This window comes from Trachemys scripta, chromosome 5 (assembly GCF_013100865.1).
Source record: "Trachemys scripta elegans isolate TJP31775 chromosome 5, CAS_Tse_1.0, whole genome shotgun sequence".
NCBI lineage: Eukaryota > Metazoa > Chordata > Testudines > Emydidae > Trachemys > Trachemys scripta.
In genome coordinates, this window is record NC_048302.1 from 96,194,913 (window position 1) to 96,219,041 (window position 24,129).

Below are 24,129 nucleotides of genomic sequence, written 5' to 3' on the forward strand. Positions count from 1 at the left end.
CGTACGACACGAAATTGCTTGTGGCATTCACGGACATGCTCAGCACCGTGGAACGCCGCTTTTGGACTCGGGAAACAAGCACCGAGTGGTGGGATCACATCGTCATGGAAGTCTGGAATGATGAGCAGTGGCTGCAGAACTTTCAGATGAGAAAAGCCACTTTCATGGGACTGTGTGAGGAACTCGCCCCCACCCTGCGGCGCAAGGACACGAGATTGAGAGCTGCCCTGCCAGTGGAGAAGTAGGTGGCTATTGCAATCTGGAAGCTGGCAACTCCAGACAGCTACCGGTCAGTCGCAAACCAGTTTGGAGTGGGGAAGTCGACCGTTGGAATCGTGTTGATGCCAGTTTGCAAGGCCATTAATCGCATCCTACTCAGAAGAACCGTGATTCTGGGTAACGTGCAGGAAATAGTGGATGGCTTTGCACAAATGGGGTTCCCGAACTGTGGAGGGGCGATAGATGGGACACACATTCCTATTCTAGCACCACCCCACGTAGGATCCGAGTAGGTTAATCGGAAGGGGTATTTCTCTATGGTTCTCCAGGCGCTTGTGGATCACCGTTTCATTGACATTAAGACAGGCTGACCCGGAAAGGTCACTTGGCTGTTCAGGAAGATGCAGGCCAGGACTTTTTTCCCCAGAGAGGAAGATTACGATAGGTGAAGTTGAAATGCCCATTGTGATCCTTGGAGATCCCGCTTACCCGTTAATGCCATGGCTCATGAAACCCTACACAGGGAGCCTTGACAGCAGCAAGGAACGGTTCAACTACAGGCTGAGCTGGTGCCGAATGACTGTGGAGTGTGCCTTTGGCCGTTTAAAGGCCTGCTGGCGATCTCTGTATGGGAAGCTGGACTTGGCCGAAAGCAGCAACCCCGCGGTTATATCCGCGTGCTGTGCCCTCCATAATATTTGTGAAGGGAGGGGTGAAAGCTTCACTCAGACATGGACCTCCGAGGTTCAACACCTGGAGGCTGAATTTGCACAGCCAGAGAGCAGGGCTATTACAGGGGCCCAGCGTGGGGCTGCCAGGATTAGGGATGCCTTGAGGGAGCAATTTGAGTCTGCAAACCAGCAGTGATATCTGGTGCCTTGCACGGGAGTGAAGTGCAGTAGTTCCAATCTTTAGGAATCAGTATCTGCTTAGCAGACAAGCAGACTTGCAGTGCCTGTTTATTTCCTGGGCTAAGGAGTCTTTTACTTTATGCAGTAATAAAGAATGTTTTCAAAGCCAAAGAATCCATTTATTGAAAAGAAAAAAAAAATTATTTATTGAAAAGAAACAGATTCGTGTATGTTCTGTCTGGTGTGCTGTGCAGTAAGTGCTGCACTTCAAGGCAGCTATACTGCATGGTGATGGGGGTTGAGTGCAGAGGGTAAGGGTCGTGGTTTTCAGGGTTGGGTGGTGAAGATATTGGTGTTGGAGGCAGCGGGTTGCGTGAAGAACATGGAAGTTGGGGAAAGTGGGTTGGAGGTGACAGTGGGGCACAACGGAAAGAGTTTTGGGACAAGGGCTGTAAGGAGGGGTGGCGTTTGTGTTACTGCTCCTCTTTCTGCATGGCTACCAGCTCCTGGATAGCATCTGCTTGGCGCTCCAGGATGCTGATGGGCCTATCAGTGCTTTGCTGCCGGTGTGTGGTGCTTTGCCGCCGGTGCGTGGTGCTTTGCCGCCGGTGCACTGCGTTTTCCTGGCGGATCCTGCTTTCTCTCTCCCTCCAGTCCTGTGCCTTCTCGTTCTCTTTAATAGATTGCCACATCACTTCTTGCAGCATGTCATCTTTGCTTTTTCGCGGTCTCTTCCTGAGTCTTTGCAGTCTCTGAGCAGGCGATAAGAGGGACGGCTGAGGTCTCAAGGTTGATGCAGCTGTATAGGCAAAATGCAACATTTAACAAAGGCAGCATTGTTTATACCAGACAGAGTAATGCTTCCCCTAGCACTTAAGGAGTAGAAAACACACAGGGTCTACACAATAGCATAATTTTCCCATCCAAAACAGAGCACACATATCCCACGGGAGCCTCAAAATGGCGAGTAATGGGGTCTGATTGTTTCAGGGCTGCACTGTCCTCTGGGTTTCTGTGCCTTGGGGAGACCCAACAGCTTCAGGGGGTACCTACACTGAACACTGTCCCAACATTTTCCACAGGAGTTCGTCCTGGACGATATCTCGCTGCTGAGAGTGACCTGGGAAGCAAGGAAGGGTCTTCTACTGCAATGCGGCTTCCGCCCTGGCCCCTATGCAGCTTGCCTGTGTGCAGCAATGGTCCCCCCGCCCCTCGCGGCACAGTGGCGCGGACACATTAGCCTGGGTGGGACAAGGACCAGGGTGGCTCTCCCTATAAACCTGCGCAAGCACATTGCACACATTCTGGATGAGACATTTGAGGAGATTACCGAGGCCGATTACCGCGATGTGATAAACCACATCAATGCACTATTCCGCATCTAGGCATGCATGCCTAACCCTCCTCTCCCAAAGAGCCCGCACTGAAAAAATCCCCCCAAAAAAACAAAAAACGCTTACCGGGAACCTGCTCTTCTGTTTGCCCTCCACCAAGTACCAGCCGCTACGACTGGCTACCTTCCTCTTGGCTCGAGAAGAGCTCCTGGCTGCATGGCTCCAGGGATTCCAGGGTGTCTCCATCCGGCCCACCACCATCACTCCCGTTTTCCTCCTTCTCCTCCTCCTCTCCCCTCCCACACCGGCTCTGAAGTGTCCATGGTGGTGCTCGGAGTGGAGGTGGGGTTAACCCCAAGTATCGCATCCAGCTCCTTGTAGAATCTGCAGGTCGCGGGGGGAGCACCCGAGCAGCCGTTTGCGTCGCAGGCTTTGTGGTAGGCACTCCGCAGCTCCTTCACTTTAATCCTGCACTGCAGGGCGTCCCAGTCATGGCCCCTTTCCATCATGTCCTTTGATACCTTCCCGAAGGTATCGTAATTCCTACGGCTGGAGCGCAGCTGGACTGGACAGCTTCCTCCCCCCAAACACTGATGAGGTCCAGCAACTCGCCATTGCTTCATGCTGGGGCTCACTTGGCGCGTGGAGGCATGGTCACCTAGAAAGATTTGCTGATAGCACTCCACGCCACGCTGGGCTGAGCAAACAGGAAGGGGATTTTTAAAATTCCCGGGGAATGAAAAGGGTCGGTCACATGGTTGGTTACCTGAGGCCAGGGCAGTAGAGTTTGAACTGATGACCAGAGTGGCTAGAACAGGCATTGTGGGATACTGCCGAATAATTCTGGAGGCCATTCACAGCGCATTGGGCGGCCACACTGGCGTCACAGCGCTGCAGAGGCAGCGCTGCACTTGCTATTCCTCTCGGAGAGGTGGAGTACATGCAGCGCTGCAACCAAGGAGATACAGCGCTGCAAATACCTTGCCAGTGTGGACGGGGAGGGAGTTACAGTGCTGGGGGCGGCTTTACAGCGCTGCAACTCGCAAGTGTAGCCAAGGCCTAAGTGAATTAAAAGCAAAGGTTTTTCTCACCACATGCTTTTTTGCGGTCTTTTACTGGCTGAACACCTCTTCAGTCAGGATTCCCCCTCTCCTGTACTTCAGGAGTTGTTGACACCATGAACAGAGAGAAAGGGAGAAGTGCCCTAAGGCGTTGTCCTCTTTTATAATCTAATCTCTTGTGCTAGAGCATCTCCAGCTGTTTCACAAAACCTGTTTCCAGCTGAGTCATGAGTGACGGAAAGTCTGTTTGGAGGGAACTTTAAACTGTTTCTTTGTTCAAGATGTAGGTTCTCTCATTTACACCCTGTCTCCTGCTAAAGAATGGCCATTTAACTAGTTGATCTCACTGAAACCTGGCTGGGGTGTTGGCTAGCCTTTCTGTCTCTGAGGAATTGGTCTGTGGGCACTCCCCAAAATTACAACATACTTCAGTAACATTATGCAATAAAATCTTATAACATTACATAGTGTTGCCACACACATTTTAACAAGACAATAATATTCAACAGATTATGAGTTTTCAAATGATACCTCACAAGGCATACTTTGTACAAAACTTATTATAATCCTGTAAAAGAATAAACATAGGGGTACAGACTGTCACAGCAGGACATTAGGAAAGAGGAAGGAAGGAAAGAATGAAGCCTTCTCTTGCCTCTCCCTCTGGCTACCCCCTGATGGCTGAGTATTCTACCCACAGCTCCCAGGAGGGAGAGCAATTATTTTTCATTTGCCATTCAGGTGTCAGCATATTAAACTCCATTGGGAGGATGAGAAGGAGTGTTGTTATACTGCCAGATTTTAATTGGTGGCATTAACAGAGTACAGTGGCTCAATGCGACTCCTTTTTCTCCTCTTTCAATGTTCCAATTGTCCCCAAAATCAATAGAGTTCTGGCTACGGATGGCTAGAGCCTCCCCAGCTTGGTGAAAATGAGCGAGTAAGTGAGGGTGGGAGACAGCGAGCAACGGAGGGAGAGGGGATGGAGTGAGTGGGGTGGGGCCTCGGAGAAGGGGCAGGGCCCGGGTGTTCAGTTTTGCATGATTAGAAAGTTGCAATCTTTAATTCACAGAGGACACCGCATCAAGGGAGGAATGCAAGTGCAGGTAATTTTTCAAAGCCATTAGTTGTCTTAGTACTTAGTCATGTCAGGTAAGTTTTTGATCTCTGCATGAGATTAATGACTAGAAGTGGTCTCGAATTTGGTTTTATGTTTCATACAAAAACGTGGACCAACGGTTGTCAATAAGCCCACCCAAAACAAGCATGATTGGTCAAAAAACACAAGAAATAATCAGCAGCAGAAATTTGCATCTAAACGTCAAGATGCTGGGCAGGGATTGAGCAAACAAACACTGTGGAGCACAGAACAGTCCAAGGGGAAAAAAAAAAAAAAAAAAAAAACAGACCTAGAGACAAGTGGAAAAAACACTTACATGTTTTTACTGTGGAGGCCTCCGGTTCATATATAGAAATGGCCTTAAACGGCATAGCTTTTAACATACAATCTCGGGTGGTATGATTGCTATGGTAATTAATCGCTGAGAAAAATTTGAGAGAAGATATTTAAGTAACTAGACTTAAAAGAATCAATATTTCTATTTCACATTCTATTTTTCAAACCACATACACTCAAAACATTTCAATGTTCCTTTTTCCGTTTTGAAAGACTATAGATCTCTACAGACTGGGGGAAAAAAAACATTTATAGTTCAAATAAAATAATAATTCTAAAGGAACTTACATTTTGAGCTTTGTTGACTACACCATACTAGGTTCCCTAGCGGTGAGTCCCTTCATATCTTGCAGAAACCAGCACTGATATCTACAAACTCTTCAATGAATGTAAACATCTGATATGCTGCTTTCTTGTTGTCAGGAAACCATATTGTTGAATATACGAATCAGGCATCAGTTGGTGCGGGTGCACTTTCTTTATAAAGAGAAATCATCAAAATACAAAATAAAATACCGTATATAATTTTCCAACAATCTAATAACATTGAGCCAATTTAAAGACCGAATAATATAACTTCTTTTATAGCCACATATTCTAACATTTACTGACAATTACCCTGGCACCTGTGCAATAAGCTCAGTCAGATTTAACTCACTTTTCTAAAGGACAAAGATAACTTTGAATTCAGCTAAGAATCTCTAGTTACTAACTTAGAAAAAACTGAATTGCATTAGACATAGGCATAACTCACCAACCATACCTGTAAAAGCAGAACAGAGTTCAAACTAGAAATAAGTTTTTTTCATTTGGTTCTTATGTCCTCATCGTAGCTCTTATGCTGTTATGAAAGTGTGATGGTCAGGAAGAGATCCAGCTCACCATGTGGGGAATTAAAAACAGGGAAACTGTGGTGCACAGAAATCAGAATATATCCCTTACAGCCAGAGTGATCAAGCTTTTTTAGGCTTTGACTAGATGAGGAAAATAATGCTTTTTTCAGTCAAGTTAGCTCAACAGCCCTAATGTGTCTACATTAGTCTTAAGTGGGGTTTTCAATTGAGTTAAATTAGCTCAATAGAGCTAACTTAACTCATTGAAAACCCCATTTAACACTAATGGAGACATTTTGGCCTAGGGCTAAAACTGAACCTCCTAGACTGAGGCCTTAGCTACACTTGAGAGTTACAGAGCAATAAAGCCACCCACAGCACTGTAACTCACTCCCCGTCCACACTGGCAAGGCACGTACAGCGCTGCATCTCCACAGCTACAGCGCTGCTTGTACTCCACCTCCCCGAGAGGAATAAAGAGTATTGCGCTGCCGCTGCGGCGGCAGTGTGGTCACCGAATGCGCTCTGATTGGCCTCCAGAAGGATTTGGCAGTATCCCACAATGCCTGTTCTAGCCACTCTGCTCATCAGTTCGAACTCTACTGCCCTGGCCTCAGGTGATTTTTAAAAATCCCCTTCCTGTTTGCTTAGCCAGGTGTGGAGTGCTATCAGTGAATCTTTCCAGGTGACCATGCCTCCACGCGCCAAACGAGCCCCAGCATGGAGTAATGGCGAGTTGCTGGACCTCATCAGTGTTTGGGGGGAGGAAGCTGTCCAGTCCCAGCTGTGCTCCAGCAGTAGGAATTACGACACCTTCGGGCAGATATCAAGGGCCATGACCGGGACGCACTGCAGTGCAGTATTAAAGTGAAGGAGCTGCAGAATGCCTACCACAAAGCCCGCGAGGCAAACCGCCACTCTGGTGCTGCCCCCACGACCTGCCATTTCTACAAAGAGCTGGATGCGATACTTGGGGGTGACCCCACCTCCACTCTGAACACCACCATGGACACTTCAGAGCTGGGGGAGGAGGAGGAAGAAGAGGAAAGCGGGAGTGAGGGTGCTGGGGGGGGGAGACACCCCGGAATCCCTGGAGGCATGCAGCCAGGAGCTCTTCTCAAGCCAGGAGGAAGGTAGCCAGTCGCAGCGGCCGGTACTTGGTGGAGGACAATCAGAAGAGCAGGTTCCTGGTAAGCGGCTTTTTTTTTTTTTTTTTTTTTTCCGGGAAGGAATTCTTTTGGTGCGGACTCTTTGGGAGAGGAGGGTTAGGGCTGCATGCATGCCTAGATGCGGAATAGTGCATTGATGTGGTTTATCACATCACAGTAATCGACCTCGGTAATCTCTTCAAAAGTCTCATCCAGAATGTGGGCAATGCGCTTGCGCAGGTTTATTGGAAGAGCCACCGTGGTCCTTGTCCCAATCAAGCTAACATGTCCGCGCCACTGTGCCGCGAGGGGTGGGGGGACCATTGCTGCTCACAGGCAAGCTACATATGGGCCAGGGCGAAAGCCAGATTGCAGTAGAAGACCCTCCCTTGCTTCCCAGGTTACCCTCAGCAGCGAGATATCTTCCAAGATAAACTCCTGTGGAAAATGTTGGGACAGTGTTCAGTGTAGGTGCCCCCTGCAGCTGTTGGCTCTCCCCAAGGCACAGAAACCCAGAGGACAGTACAGCCCTGAAACAATCAGTCCCCCTTACTCACCATTTTGGGGCTCCCGTGGGTTATGGGCACTCTCTTTGGGACCCGAAAATTATGCTATTGTGTAGACTGTGTGTGCCCTCCTTAAGTGCCAGGGAATCATTATTCTGTCTGGTATAAACAATGCTTCCTCTGTTAAGTGTTGCATTTTGCCTTTACGGACGCAACCTTGAGATCTCAGCCATCCATGTTATCACCGGCTGAGAGACTGCAAAAACTCCGGAAGAGATCGCAAAAACGCAAAGAAGACATGCTGCACGAAGTAATGCATCAATCTCTTACAGAGAATAAAAAAGCGCAGGAGTGGAGGGAGAGCGAAAGCAGGATCCGCAAGGAACACGCAGCGCACTGGAAGCAAAGCACGGATCGGCTGACAAGCATCATGGAGTGCCAAGCAGACTCTATCCAGGCGCTCGTAGCCATGCAGGCGGAGCACTACCGCGCCCGCACCTTCCCCCCCGCAACGCTTGTCCCAAAACTCTTTCCCTTGTGCCCCCATGTCACCTCCAACCCACTTTCCCCAACATCCGGGTTCTTACCACCACCAGCTGCCTCCAACACCTGTATCTTCACCAACCAGCCCTGAGAACTACGATCCTTACTCTCTGCACTCAACCCCCATCACCATGCAGTACAGCCATCCTGAAGTGCAGCACTCATTGCACAGCACTCCAGACAGGACATACGCAAATCTATGATTGTACCGTTCCCCACCCCACCCCCTTGCCCTTTCTGATTCCCAAACAGTTGTGTTTCTTTCAATAAATGATTTTCTTTTCAATAAATGGATTTTTTGGCTTTGAAAACATTCTTTATTATTGCATAAAGTAAAAGATACCTTAGCCCAGGAAACAAACAGGCACTGTAAATCGGCTTAGCAAACACAGATTCCTACTGACATTGTAACCACTGCACTTCATTCCCCTGCAGGGCACCAGACATTACTGCTGGTTTTCAGCCTCAAATTGCTCCCTCAAGGCATCCCTAATCCTTGCAGCCCCATGCTGGGCCCCTCTAATAGCCCTGCTCTCTGGCTGTGCAAATTCAGCCTCCAGGTGTTGAACCTCGGAGGTCCATGCCTGACTGAATCTTTCACCCTTCCCTTCAAAAATATTATGGAGGGTACAGCACGCGGATATAACCACAGGGATGCTGTTTTCGGCCAAGTTCAGCTTCCCATACAGAGATCGCCAGCGGCCCTTTAAACGGCCAAAAGCACACGCCACAGTCATTCGGCATCGGCTCAGCCTGTAGTTGAACCGTTCCTTGCTGCTGTTAAGGCTCCCTGTGTAGGGTTTCACAAGCTACGGCGTTAACGGGTAAGCGGGGTCTCCAAGGATCACAATGGGCATTTCGACTTCCCCTACTGTGATCTTCCGCTCTGCAAAAAAAGTCCCGGCCCGCAGCTTCCTGAACCCGAGCCCAAAAGCGGCGTTCCACGGTGCTGAGCATGTCCGTGAATGCCACAAGCAATTTCGTGTCGTACGCGTTACACGATTCGCTATCATCGTCTGACTCCTCACTGTCACTTTGGATCTTAAGGAATAGCTTGACTGCCAAACGTGATGTGCTGGCGAGACTCGTCAGCATACTCCTCAGCAGTTCGGCCTCCATTTCCCGCAGACCGAAACGGAACACAGATCGCGCTGCACAGAAACTGTTGAAAGATGGCGCCAAATGTGGATGGAAACACAGGGATTGCGGGGCGATGCATCATGGGGCGTTGGGACAAGACCCAGAATGCCTCACACCCCCCGCACCCTTCCCACAACCCATGGCGCCAGAATGGGAAGAGCTGCCCATAATGCACCGCTACCAATGCCGCTGCAAGTGCTGCAAATGTGGCCACGACAGTGCGCTGGCAGCTGTCAGTGTGGACAGACTGCAACGCTTTCCCTACTCAGCAGTATGAAGACAGGTTTAACCCACAGCGCTGTACAGCTGTCATGTCTACACTGGTGCGATGTGGCATTTTCAATCTTGTTAAATTAGTGGACCACGACTATGGACATACAGTCCTAAAGCACACTTGTGGAAGTTTAAACATTCTTCCACAACCACTGTTATGACTGGTTGATTCAAAAAGGAGAACTGAAGCCCCAATTTCCTAAAGACACTTTATGGAATTCTTAAGAAGATTGTCTACACATTTGCACCAAAGTATGTTGAAATTTTTCTAAGCATAAGGAGAACATTGATCAAAACATAGAGCATATTTTACATAACTCAGTCCTTAACAAAGAGGAAATAGTTTACAACAGTGATGAAAGACCTGACAGTTCACAAGCTCCTGACATTACCATCCCAGTCTTATTGAAAATGTAATTTCAAAGTAGCATCCAGAAGATTTCTGCAACATTTCTATTATTTTAGCCAATAAAACTCATCCCAAATATAAAGATCAGAAGTTGCGTCCAGAACAGGACGTAGAGTTGGAGTATGGCTGATGGACAAAATCCTGAGTTCTTTTCTTTTAGCACTTAAAATTGATGATCCCACTTTCTAACCCAAATTTATGTTTGTGAAAGAAGCTGTCACAGATGCATCAAAGTGGTAGAAAAAAAAGTAAAATCATTGAAGACTAGACATTTGAATTCAGAATTTTGCCAATTTTTAAAAGACCTTAACATCCTGGTCTAGCCAGCTCAGTCAACCATGTTTTCAAATTTGTTTTGTCAAAACTTCCTAATAGGATACGTGCTAAACCCTTTAGGGCTTGTCTACACATGCAGTTATTCAGGAATAACTATTCCAGAATAACTTAATGTGTGGACACTCTTATTCCAGAAAAAGAGTGCCTTGGTTCCTATTTAAATTAATGCTTTTTGAAAGTGGGTTAAACTAACAGGAACAAGACACTCTTATTCTGGAATAAGACTGTCTATATGGAACTTTTACTGCACAGGAGCAGGGTCCACATGGTGACAGTGCACAGCAGACTAGTGTATTTTACAGTCACACCCCAGCATGCTGAGGCTTGCTCTACACTTAGAAGTTAGATTGACATAGCTATGTCAGTCAGTGGTGTGAAAAAAAACACAACCTTGACCGCCATAGCTATGCTGATCTAAACCCCAGTGCAGACAAAGCTATGGCGACAGAAAAATGCTTCTGTCTATATAGCTAGTGTCATTCAGGGAGGTGGCATTAATTAGGGTGACCAGATCGCAAGAGTAAAATATCAGGACACATGGGGGAGAAGGGTGCACAGCCCTAGGAAGTTGCAAGAGGGGAATACGGCCCCTGCTGCAGCCCCTGCCACAAGCCACAGGGCAGGGGCGCAGGGGCGTAGGGCCACAGCTCCAGCCCCTGGCTGAGGCTGTGGGGCAGGGGTGCATGATCCCAGTTCCAGTCCCGGCTGCTCTGCTGGCTCAGCCCAGCTGACAGTTACCTCACCTCCCAGCAGGGCCAGTGAGTGCACCCAGGGGAGGGGTTAGGGCATGGGGGAGTGAGTGTCTGGGAGGTCTGTGGGGGAGCGCTGGGCTGTGAGGGGGTGGAGGAGGTTTGTGTGTTTGGGGGTGCTAGGCAGTGGGAGGCCTGTTGGGGGGGCACCAGAGGAGATGTGTATGTGTCAGGGCGCTGGGCAGTGGGGGGTCTGTGTGGGGCACTGTGTAGTTGTGATGGTGGGATTATGGGGAAGGGCACTGGATAGTGGGGGAGTGGAAGATCTGTGTGTGTTGGGGAATTAGGGAATGGGGAGTTCTGTATGGGTTGCTAGGCAGTTGTGGTGGAGCTGTGGGCGACTGGACTCTGGGCAGGGGTGGTGGCGTGCAGGGCACTGTGCATTTGTGGTGGGAGGGTTGGGGGGAGGGAAGGCTGGGCATAGCTGATCCAGGGGGCACTAGGTGGGGGAGCTGTGTGGCACAGCATGGTCCCGCCCCCAACAGGAAGGGGCATGCTGGCAGCACAGGGCCAGGCGGACCAATGCGCATCTGGCCATGCCATGCATGCCCCATTGCCCCAGCTGGCCTCCCCACCCGCTGCTCACCTTCTCACTTGAGCGCTGGGGCAGGGCTGGGGTCCAGATGGCACTTACATGGGACAGCTCCTGGGAAGTGGACAGCAGGTCCCTCTAGCTCCTAGGGTCAGGGGTGGCAGGGGACTCTGCGTGTTGCTCGTGCCCACAGGCCCTGCCCCCACAGCTCTCATTGGCCGTGGTTCCCAGCCAATGGGAGCTGCGGAGCCAGCGCTCATGGCGGGCACAGTACACAGAGACCCCCTCCCCGGCCACCCCTCTACCTAGGGGCCACAGGGTACTGCCGACCACTTTCCGGGAGATGCCCAGAGCCAGATAGGGAGCCTGCCAGCGAGGGTGACCAGTCCAGCCCCATGCCAAATATCGAGGAAAATGGCATCCCAACCATACATTGGCCGGGACACGGGACAAACAGCTAAATATCGGGACAGTCCCAATTTTATCACAATGTCTGGTCATCCTAGTATTAATACACTGAAGGAAATACCCTTTTTGGTCAATGTAGGCTGCATCCATGCTATGGGGTTACGCCAACATAGCTACACCAACATAGTTAGGCTGATCTATAGTCTCTGTAGTGTAGATGTACCCCAAGACTCAATACAGACAAGCCCATGGAGTTATTCAGGCGTGGCCTATACTAAAGTTAGGTCGACCCAGCTATATTGCTCAGGTGTGTGAAAATTCCACAGTGGCATATTCCTGAATGGCATAGTTAAACTGACCAACCCTCCCTCTCCTCCACGAGTAAACAGCAGTAGGCCAAAGGACGAATTATTCTATTGACCTAGCTATTGCCTCTTGAGGAAGTGGATTACCTACACCACCGGGAGAACCCCTCCCATCAGTGTGGGTACCTCTACAGTGAAGTGTTACAGCAGTACTGTAGTGTTTCAAGTGCAGATAAGCCATCAGGAATAAGACTTCCTGAATAACTCCATGTGTAGTTGAGCCCTATGGCCTGGTCTACTTCAGCAGTCTCAGCAGAATTAACTAACATAGGCCCCCTTTGCTGCTGTTATTTTGTTTAGCTGGAGGCTAACTTCCAGTAGGATTTGTATTCAGGTTTTTGTTTTATTTTTAGTAGGGTTGCCACCCATGACTTCCGCAAATGGGGGCACCAGTCAACCACAAGTTGTAATGAGCATGCTGAAAAATATATCACGGAGAAGGAACTGTAAATGTTTAAAAACTTAGAACTCAAGTTGTTTACATTAGTTACAACAAGTTTAAAGTAAGGGTAGGAAGGAGACAAGGGAAAAATATGAAGAGTATTGAAAACAAGAGTGCAATATTCCTGTCCAATATTTTAAATCACATCTCTACCAAAATCAGCCATGTTGCAGCACGTGATTACACTCTGGTTATTCCCGTAATCAGGGCCGGCTCCAGGCACCAGCCCACCAAGCTTGTGCTTGGGGCAGCACCTGGAGGGGGGCGGCGCGGTGCTCCGGCTCTGGCCGCCGGGGACAGTGGAGCCCCGACCGAGCTCGCCGCCCTCCCCCCGGCGCTCTGGCCGCCGGGAACAGCAGAGCCCCGGCTGGGGCTCGCCGCCGGGGAGAGCGGAGCCCCGGCCGGGGCTCGCTGCCCTCCCCCTGGGGCTCCGGCCGCCGGGAACAGCGGAGCCCCGGCTGGGGCTCGCCGCCGGGGAGAGCGGAGCCCCGGCCGGGGCTCGCTGCCCTCCCCCCGGGGCTCCGGCCGCCCTCCCCTGCCGCGCTGGGGGGGGGGGGGCGGAGCGCGCGGCCGGAGGCTTTTTTGCCTGGGGCGGCAAAAAAGCCAGAGCCGTCCCTGCCCGTAATGAAAGTCTAAAGCATAGATTAAAATCATGTTTAAAATGGACAAAACACAAAAATCACATTGTAAACAAGTGTGAGATTATTACAAACAAAGATGTCTAAAAATACAATTTACTTTAAAATAAATTAGTATTTTGTGCATTGTTAGTTTCGCTTTAAGGTTCTCAAGCATTCACTTTTTGAATTGAGAACATGGCAAACAGCTATTTTTTATACTTTGTAAGGTTTTAAAAACAAATTAGTGAAACATTTCCACAGGTTATACATGTTCAGAAATTTTTACAAAAAAAAAAAAAATCTATATTTTCAGGTGAATTTGAGTAGATCTGAATCTTGTTATAGCCCAACTAAGTGTTTGGAGACAAGCTGTAATAGACTATGCTGACAGGGCTGCTGTTATGGTGTGAGGTAATTTAGGGTATGGAAGTTTGGAGAAACGATAGCATCTACACATACTTCTAGATAGAATCTCATCAGGAATTTTGGTATTGCAAGTGGCTTCAATACTTGTAATATATCTCATGACCACACATCAAAGTGATTGGAAAGGTGCACAAGTAGTGCCAGCACCATTCTAATACCTAGATTTGCTTGAAGGCTCACAAATGGAATCCTATCACTTGCCAGTGTTATTTGATTTCTGGTTGCGTAACCCCAAAGGAAGGGAGTGTAGAAAGGTAAACAGGAAGGCCATTTTTACAATGAATGGTGCAGAGTAGGCCTTTTTGCACTGGTTTCATTACATTAGAAGTGGGATGCATATGTCCACACTGGCCCTAAATCAATTTAATTCCCAGAGATACAGTTACAGTTGTGAACTAGAGTAACTTTTATTGATTTAAAACAAAAGAGCCTTTGATGAGAGAGCATTCATGTGTGGCAGCAAGGTACTTACTAACTAGTTAAGAAGGTCCTACTCCTAGTGCAACTTTGTGTGTACAACCAAGAACTTGTATCCTGCACAGAGTCCTTCTGCACCACTGCAGTGATAGCTTCAACTAAAAGTGCAGGTGGTGCAGTTGTTCTATAACAGGTTCTTTTATTCCAGAATAATCACTCTGCTTTGGAAATGCACTAGCCCACGAAAGCTTTTATACCCAAATAAATGTGTTTAGTCTCTAAGGTGCCACTAGGCCTCCTCCTAGTTTTTGCTAATAATTCCAGGAGAGTGCTCAGAGAGAGCTATTCCAGTCAATTTCCCAGTGTAGTCAAGCCCTACGTCAATTAGTCTGCAAAGTCCTGCCACGCTGCTCAGCATTTCCCATACTGGTACTAAAAGACGGGAAATCTCCCACCACACAGGAAGCGCTGCCTAGGCGATACTCCCCGCTACAGGCAGCTCATCTTCCAGCGCATTTGGGACTGGGATTCTTGCTCTGTTTTGTCATTAATTCTGACCGACTCTGCTCGGTCGCTGCGGCACAGCCCCCAGCGCAGCGGCAGCCCCGAGCAGGGGCCAGAGGAGAACCCCCCCGGGACTGCCCCGTGTGGGAAGGCGAACGACACTGGACGGGGCGAGAGCAGCTCCCGGTGCCCCTCTGGCCAGGGGACGAGGCGGAGCGGCCGGCAGCGGTGGGAGGGGACGAGGGCCGCGATGCATCTGCCTGTGCGGGTAGGACAAGGCCTCCCTCTGCAGCACAGCCCGGATCGGCCGGCCCCGGAAGCCAGGCAGCTCGCCCCTGTTGGGAGAGGAAGGAACAACCACCCCCAGGCTCCTCCCCGGCAGCCGCGGCCCCCTCACCCAAGCCGCCGCGCTCCCTACAGCGACCCCCCGGGGCCGCCCTTACCTCACACAGCTCCGGCGAGGCGCAGCCCTGAGCGGCCTCAGCTGCTCGCTTCTCCGTGCGGCGGCGGCGGCTCCTGCCCGGGGAGAGGTGGGGGGAGGAGGCTGCTCGGCGGCGGCAGGAGCGGGGGTGAGAGGGGGCGGCTCAGGCGGAGCGTGCGCCGCGCCGCGGGGACACAGTGCCGCTCTCCGTCCGGCCGGGGAAGAACAGCCCAGGAGGAGGCTCCGCGCTACTCTTCCCCCCACCCCCCGGGGCCTGGCCCAGCAGCGCCGCCCAGCCGGGATCCCCGCCCCAGCCTGGCCCGGGCAGGAGAACACGCGCCCAGCTTGTCTGCCGAGGAGGATCGCCAACTTTCTGACTGAACAAAAGGGAACACCTTTGCCCCGCCCCTTCTCGGAGACCTTGACCGGCTCACTCCATCTTCTCCCCTCCCTCTGTCGCTTGCTGTCCCCCACCCTCACTCATTTTCACGGGGCTGGAGAGGGTCCTTTTTTCCACTGGGTGTTCGGTTGAAAACTGGACACCTGGCAGGCAACCCTGTGGGGTTCGCCTGCTCCCTACCAGTGCCCCAGCATGTATTTGGGGGGCGGGGGGGAAGGTAACACATTACAGTATGCATGAACAATAGAAAATAGTATCTATGCATTGTGGCTGAGGCAGAATTAACATGGAGTTAGGAACTGTCTATGTTTCCTGATTTTTTAAGAAATAATCTCATACTGTTTATATTGCAATAGTGCCTAAAGTCCCCAATCAAGACAGAAGCCACATTGTTCTGATGCTGTAAAACAAAATATGAAGTAGTGCTTGTCCTGAGAAGCTTGCAATTATATTAACATTTTCATCTAGTTAGTAATAATTCTTAACAGTTGGATTAGGGTTGCCACCTGTTCAGGTTTTCCCTGGATCACCCCTTTTTTGAGATAGCTGTCCTGGGAAATCTTTGTAAGGGTGTTCAGTTCACACTGCCAGCTGTCCCTTTTCTGAGGTAGCTGTCTCAGGAAATCTATAAGGGTTTTCAGTAAACAGTGCCAGCTGTTCCTTTTTTGAGGTAGCTGTCCCCAGAAATCTGTAAAGGTGCTCAATGCACACTGCCAGCTGTCCAGTTTTATGGCTTCTATCATTGTGGGTGTCTCAGTTCTTTGTACCTCAGAGGTGGCAACCCAAACTTAAATAGTAATTCACATTTTTAAAATGCTGAACAAATATTCAACCATGCATTAGCAGGGAGATGAACGAGATTAATGTTATTTGTATTATAGCAGTGCCCTGAGTTCCCACTCACAATTAGGCCCTGTTGTGTTAGGCTCAATGAAGACAGTCCTTTATAGGGTATGTGTACACTATAATTAAGGCTGTGAATCTGTCACGGAGGTCTCAGAAGTCACAGATTCTGTGACTTTCCAGGACCTGCGTGACTTCTGCAGCGGCTGGCCCACAGGCGGCCTGAGCAGTTTGGGCAGCCCTCTGGCCAGCTGCTGCAGGGGCAGTCTTAGGCCACCACACACACACACCAGGAGTTTGGGTGTGGGAGGGGGATCAGGGCTGAGGCAGGGGGTTGGGGAGCGGGAGGAGGTGAGGGCTCTGGGCGCTGCTTACCTGGGGGTGGGGTTGGCTCCCCGGAAGCAGCCGGCATGTCTGGCTCCACACACTGCCTCTGCCCAGAGGCGCCGCCCCCGCAGCTCCCACTGGCCGCAGTGCCTGGTCAATGGGAGCCACGGAGCCAGCACTCAGGGCGGGGGCAGCACACGGAGCCTCCCTGGCCGTGCCTCTGCCTAGGGGCCACAGGGACATGCCGGCCACTTCTGGGAGCCACAGAAAGCTGGGTAGGGAGCCTGCCAGCCCACCCCTATCCCCTGCCCCACCACCAGTGGGGGTTGCAGGCCACTGTCCCCCCCTCGAGCACCAACGGTGCCCCTGAGCCACCCCCCGCCCCAGAGCACCCTAGTTTTAGTAAGGAATATATAGAACAAGTCATGGACAGGTCACAGGCCGTGAATTTTTGTTTACTGCCCATGACCAGTCCATGACTTTTACTAAAAATACCTGTGACTAAAACGTAGCCTTAATTATAATTGGGAGGTGTGATTGCAGCAGGTGTAGGCTTACCTAAGCTAGTTTGTTAAAAATAGCAGTGAAGCTGTGGCACCTGGGGCAGCTGCCCAAGTACAAGCCCACCCACAAGCCTGGCTACATATTTGAGCAGCTAGCCAATGCTGCCATGACTTCATTGCTATTTTTAGTGAACTACCTCTATCAAAGTGGGAGGGATAGCTCAGTGGTTTGAGTATTGGCCTGCTAAACCCACAGTTGGCAGTTCAATCCTTGAGGGGGTCAGGGGCAAAATCAGTACTTGGTCCTGCTAGTGAAGGCAGGGGGCTGGACTCAATGACCTTTCAAGGTCCCTTCCAGTTCTAGGAGATAGGTATCTCTCTCTCTCTCTCTCTATATATATATATATATATATATATATTTTTTTTAAAAAAAGCTAGCTTGGTTATGCCTACATGTGCTGCAGTAACAGCACCTGATTGCAACATAGACATACCCATAGAGATTACAGTAACTAAAGACAAGACACAAATGGTTGTAGCAAACAATTGGTGAGAGAAAAAAAAGGATGAGGATAACAGTGAATGAACATGTATTTCCATCTTTTAGCCATGTAACAACTAGCAGGTTTGAAATACAAATATATTTTTTAAATAAATAAACTGGGCATATTTATTGATATCAATAGTTCCTAATGGCCAACTGCCTAGCCATCATCAGTTGGCAATAGACATCACAGCAGAAGTGAGTCTGGAGAATGGACTTGAACAATACAGTGGCTCTACAGATTAATTTGGGGAAGGCATTCAATGCACAAGGAGCAGCCAGAAGTGTCTATGAGAGAAGTAGACCAGTGTGTAATGGAGGCTGCCATCACTGGCAGATTGGAGGGGGAGAGGTGCAATACAGTGGGATACTAGAGCAGTTAATTAGGAAAGGGATCAAATTATGAAGAGTCTGAAAGGCCCAACAAGGAGTTTGTAATTGATGCAGATGTGAAGGGAGAGGTGGAAGGTCTCAAAAAGGTGGGTTATATGGTCATGATAGGTCAGATGATCTGAGCAGCTGTGTTTTGAGCTGATCTGCAGGGAGCCAGATAGGGAGAGACTAGAGTTGTCATGAAGAGTAATAAGGGCCTGAAGGGGAGTTTTGGCTATGTGGACAAAAGAAAAGGCCAGATCTTGGAAATGTTATTGAGGTAGAAGTAGCAAGTCTTAGGCCTGGTCTACACAGCTAGGTTGACACCAGGCAGGTTACATCAACCTAGCTGTGGATGTGTGTTCACTTAAATTTGGCTCCCTCTGATATAAGTACCCTGCTATGCCGATTTAATATCACCACCTCCCTGAGCAGTACAGAGTCAGGGTTGATGTAGTTAGGTTGACACAGTGATAGGGTAGACGCTCTGTTACTTATGTCAACTGTTACTGGCCTCCAGGTGCTGTCCCATAAGCTGTCCCACTGACCGCTCTGGTCACCGTTGTGAACTCCACTGTTGAGGGGTTAAGTAGACAGGAAGCCACCCCATCCCTTTAAAACTCTGCAAATTTTTGAAATTTCTTTTTCTAGTTGTCTGGCTTAGTGAGAACACCTAGCAGCTCTCCACTGTTGAGTGTAACTGCCCAGCTGACCATGCTGACTACACATTGCAGATGTGCTCCTGTCTGGAATACACAAGAGGTATTGGATTTCCTGAGCTTCTGGGGACAAGAAGCTGTGCAGGCACAGCTCTGATCCAGCCACAGAAACATGGACATCTATGAGCAGATTGCTCGGGAGTGCAGGAAAAGGGCTATAACAGGGACCAGCAGCAGTGCCATGTGAAAGCCAAGGTGCTGTGGCAGGCACGCCAGAAGGCCAGAGAGGCCAACAATTGATCTGGTGGAGAGCCACAGACCTATACAACTATAATAATGCCAGTGAGCTGTTCCCGCCTCATTATCCCCCCTGCCTCCTGAGGACCATACTCATTATGGCTGGTGCTGTGACTGGCGCCATGCTCTATCAATCCCAAGCAGAAGTGCGAATGTAGTGCTTACAACTTTTGGGGAGCAAGGAGAATGTATTCAGTATCTTAAGTTTCAATTTCCATCATGAATACACTGACAATGTTACCTCTGTGTGTTGTATCAGCAGCTGATGTCAATGTAGCCTTTAGGGTCTCCCCCTCCAGACCCGCAGAATGCCTAAGCCAGATAAGGAGGAGAAAGAAGAGGACTCAGGATGACATGTTCCATGAGATCCTGCAAGCCAGTTCTGAATCAGAGAACAAGACCAGGGCCTGGAAGATCACCCTTGGAGACAGCATGGAGAAGGATAGAGTGGAGAGGAGAAAGGCACGGGAAAAAGAGAGGGACATGCAGCAAGAGATACCTGAGCTTCTCAGACAGCAAATTGAGATGCTGCAGACTCTGATAGACCTACAGGTTCAACAATGCCATGCTCGCCTCTTTCTGCAACCCATAGAGAACTCAATATAGGGACCTTCCTATACTCCCCCTTAACATTCCACGTGGCATAAGGGGTAATTGCACTACCTTTATCACTCCACCCAGGGAGACATTAAAGACAATCACAGTTTAACATGCACTGACTTGTGAAAGCCACAATTGGTGTATGTGTACCTGAAATGGAGTATTCTCTCTCCTTCATAAATTCTGTTCCCTTAATTTATTAAGTTTTAAAATTTTTTAATTACCTGGTTCATGTTACAGAATAAATTCTATTTTTGGAACAAAATTTATCTTTATTAGCTCATAACATATGCTGTCTGGTGCTGAGCAAGTCTGACAGCAATCAATTTCCTGTTACTTCACTGTGTCACAGAATCCATAACATCATTCACAGACATTATTAATAAGTGCATTGACAATGTTATATTCTTACATACAGAGCTATCACTACAAGATTCATATCGGGATGCAAAAGAGCAAGGCTAAGTAGACCACACTACAACAACACACACTACTCTAGCTCACTATTAAAATGATCTTTCAAAGCTTCCCTGAGCCGTATAGCTCCACACTGAGCTCTTCTAATAGCCCTTGTATCTGGCTGTTCAAATTCAGCAGACAACTGCTCCACTTCTGCCCTGCACCCCAGCGGAAACTTTCCCCCTTTTGCTTCACAGATATGCAGGACACAGCAGGCAGCTATAACCATTGGGACATTTTTCACACTGAGGTTCAATCTTGTAAGTAGACAACACCAGGTCATTCTGCACCTGCTTAGTCTGTAGTTGAAGCACTTCTTGGTGCTGTTGAGGTGGCCAATGTATGACTTCATGAGCCTTGGGAGCAAAGGGTAGGCTGGGTCTCCCATGATCACAGTTGGCATTTCAACAATACCAATGGTAATCCACTGGTCAGGAAATAAAGTCCCTGCATGTAGCTTTCTGAACAGTCCTGTGTTCTCAAAGATGTGCATGTCATGCACCTTCTCTGACCAGCCCACACTGATGTCAGTAAAGCATACCCAGTGATCCACCAGCACTTGCGTTACCATAGAAAAGTAGCCCTTTCTGTTGATGTACTCTGTAGCAAGTTGGTCTGGTGCTAAAATAGGAATCTCTATGTCCTAGTGAGGAGCAGGGCCGCCCAGAGCAGGGGGCAAATAGGGAAATTTGCCCCAGGCCCCGGGCCCGCAGGAGCCCCCATGAGAATATAGTATTCTATAGTATTGCAACTTTTTTTTTTATGGAAGAGGCCCCCGAAATTGCTTTGCCCCAGACCCCCGGAGTCCTCTGGGCGGCCCTGGTGAGGAGGAGAGGATGGAAAATGATAAAGTACAGGTAGGGTCTGTTCAGAAACAGTCAAATAAAAAAGAGTCCCATTCAATTACATCGTGTAATGGCAGACAGCTAAAAGGAGACAAGTTTTTACAGTGCTTATATACCAGTGCTAGAAGTCTAAATCATTAAATTGGTGAACTAGAGTGCCTTGTATTAAATGAGGATATTGATATAATAGGCATCACAGAAACTTGGTGGAATGAGAATAATCAACGGGATACAGTAATACCAGGGTACACAATATATCGGAAGTACAGAATAGGTAGTGCTGGTGTGGCATTATATGTGAAAGAAAGCGTAGAATTAAATGAAGTAAAAATTGTAAATGAGTCAAACTGTATCAAAGACTCTCTATGGATAGAAATTCCATACTCTAATAATAAAAATATAGTGGTAGGGATATATTACCGACCACCTGACCAGGATGGTGAGAGTGACTATGAAATGCTTAGGGAGATTAGAGAGGCTATTAAAATAAAAAACTCAATAATAATGGAGCATTTCAATTATCCCCATATTGACTGGGTACATGTCACCTCAGGACGGGATGCGGAAATAAAGTTTATTGACACCTTAAATGACTGCTTCTTGGAGCAGCTGGTCCTGGAACCCACCAGAGGAGAGGCAATTCTTGATTTAGTCCTAAATGGAGCACAGGATCTGGTCCAAGAGGTGAATATAGCTGGACCGCTTGGTAATAGTGACCATAATATAATTAAATTTAATATCCCTGTGGCAGGAAAAACACCACAGTGACCCAACACTGTAGCATTTAATTTCAGAAAGGGGAAGTACACAAAAATGAGGAGGTTAGTTAAACAGAAATTAAACGGTACAGTGCCAAAAGTGAAATCTCTACAAGCTGCATGGAAACTTTTTAAAGACACCATAATAGAGGCTCAACTTAAATGTATACCCCAAATTAAAAAACATAGTAAGAGAACCAAAAAAGAGCCACCGTGGCTAAACAAAGTAAAAGAAGCAGTGAGAGGCAAAAAGGCATCCTTTAAAAAGTAGAAGTTAAATCCTAGTGAGGAAATTAGAAAGGAGCATAAACACTGGCAAATTAAGTGTAAAATTACAATTAGGAAGGCCAAAAAAGAATGTGAGGAACAGTTAGCCAAAGACTCAAAAAGTAATAGCAATTATTTTTTTAAGTACATCAGAAGCAGGAAGCCTGCTAAACAACCAGTGGGGCCACTGGATGCTTGAGGTGCTAAAGGAGCACTCAAGGATGATAAGGCCATTGCGGAGAAACTAAATTAATTCCTTGCATCGGTCTTCACGGCAGTGAGGGAGATTCCCAAACCTGAGCCATTCTTTTTAGGTGACAGATCTGAGGAACTGTCCCAGATTGAGGTATAATTAGAGGAGGTTTTGGAACAAATTTATAAACTAAACAGCAATAAGTCACCAGGACCAGATGGTATTCACCCAAGAGTTCTGAAGGAACTCAAATGTGAAATTGCAGAACTACTAACTGTAGTTTGTAACCGGTAGTCATTTAAATCAGTTTCTGTACAGATGACTAGAGGATAGCTTATCTGACGCCAATTTTTAAAAAGGGCTCCAGAGGTGATCCCAGCAATTACAGGCCTATAAGCCTGACTTCAGTACCGGGCAAACTGGTTGAAACTATAATAAAGAACAATATTGTCAGACATATAGATGAACATAATTTGTGGAGAAAGAGTCAATATGGTTTTAGTAACGGGAAATCATGCCTCACCAATCTACTAGAATTCTTTGAGGGGGTCAACAAGCATGTGGACCAAGGGGATCCAGTGGATATAGTGTACTTAGATTTTTCAGAAAGCCTTTGACAAGGTCCCTCACCAAAGGCTCTTTTGTAAGCTGCCACGGGATAAGAGGGAAGGTGCTCTCATGGATTAGTAACTTGTTAAAAGATAGGAAACAAAGGGTAGGTATAAATGGTCAGTTTTCAGAATGGAAAGAGGTAAATATTAGTGTCCACCAGGGGTCTGTTCTGAGACCAGTCCTATTCAACATATTCATAAATGATCTGGAAAAAGGGGTGAACAGTGAGGTGGCAAAATTTTGCAGACGATTCAAAATTACTGAAGATAGTTAAGACGCAGGCAGGCTGCAAAAAAGCTACAAAAGGAAATGTCAAAACTGGGTGACTGGGCAACAAAATGGCAGATTAAATTTAATGTTGATAAATGCAAAGTAATGCACATTGGAAAGCATAATCCCAACTATACATATAAAATGATGGGGTCTAAATTAGCTGTTACCACTCAAGAAAGAGATCTTGGAGTCACTGTGGATAGTTCTCTGAAAACAGCCACTCAATGTGCTGCAGCAGTCAAAAAAGCAAACAGAATGCTGGGAATAATTAAGAAAGGGATATAATAGGACAGAAAATATCATGTTGCCTCTATATAAATCCATGGTATGCCCACATCTTGAATACTGTGTGCAGATGTGATCGCCCCATTTCAAAAAAGATATATTGGAATTGGAAAAGGTTCAGAAAAGGGCAACAAAAATGATTAGGAGTATGGAACGGCTTCCGTATGAGGAGAGATTAATAAGACTAGGACTTTTCAGTTTGGAAAAGAGACGGCTAAGGGGAGATATGATTGATGTCTATAAAATCATGACTGGTGTAGAGAAAGTAGATAAGGAAGTGTTGTTTACTACTTCTCATAACACAAGAACTAGGGGTCACCAAATGAAATTAATAAGCAGCAGGTTTTAAACAAATAAAAGGAAGTATTTTTTCACACAACGCACAGTCAACCTGTGGAACTCCTTGCCAGAGGATGTTGTGAAGGCCAAGACCATAACAGGGTTCAAAAAAGAACTAGATAAATTCATGGAGGATAGGTCCATCAATGGCTATTAGCCAGAGTGGGTAGGAATGGTGTCCCTAGCCTCTGTTTGCCAGAAGCAGGGAATGAGCGACAGGGTACGGATCATTTGATGATTACCTGTTCTATTCATTCCCTCTGGGGAACCTGGCACTAGCCACTGTAGGAAGACAGGATACTGGGCTAGATGGACCTTTGGTCTGACCCAGTAGGACCATTCTTATGTTCTTATGTTCTAATATGCGTGCCATCTATCACCCCTCTGCAGCTTGGGAACCCCACTGCTACAAAACCATCCACTATGTCCTGCACATTGCCCAGAGCCACAGTCCTGCATAGCTGGAGAAGATTAATGGTCCTGCACATTTGCATGACAAGGGCCACTGCGGTAGATTACCCAACTGCAAATTGATTCCTGCCTGACCATTAGAAATCTGA

General features: G+C 48.0%; 1 protein-coding gene across 7 annotated transcripts in view; it reads right to left on the bottom strand.

The window, feature by feature from the left end:
- Positions 1 to 15,339, bottom strand: part of N4BP2 (NEDD4 binding protein 2) — a 69,849-nt gene extending 54,510 nt beyond the window's left edge. For 2 of the 7 annotated variants that reach the window (XM_034770919.1, XM_034770916.1), the window contains exons 1-3: positions 15,016 to 15,296; positions 5,210 to 5,398; positions 4,902 to 5,006 (exon numbers count right to left, since the gene is read on the bottom strand). In XM_034770919.1, the coding sequence (XP_034626810.1) occupies positions 4,902 to 4,903 (2 nt within the window). In that variant the 5' untranslated portion in view covers positions 4,904 to 5,006; positions 5,210 to 5,398; positions 15,016 to 15,296. Of the gene's footprint in view, positions 1 to 4,901; positions 5,007 to 5,209; positions 5,399 to 5,684; positions 6,321 to 15,015 lie in introns of those variants that run through there. The other 5 variants (XM_034770920.1, XM_034770914.1, XM_034770917.1 and 2 more) reach the window with 4 other exon arrangements.
- Positions 15,340 to 24,129: the final 8,790 nt, after the last annotated feature.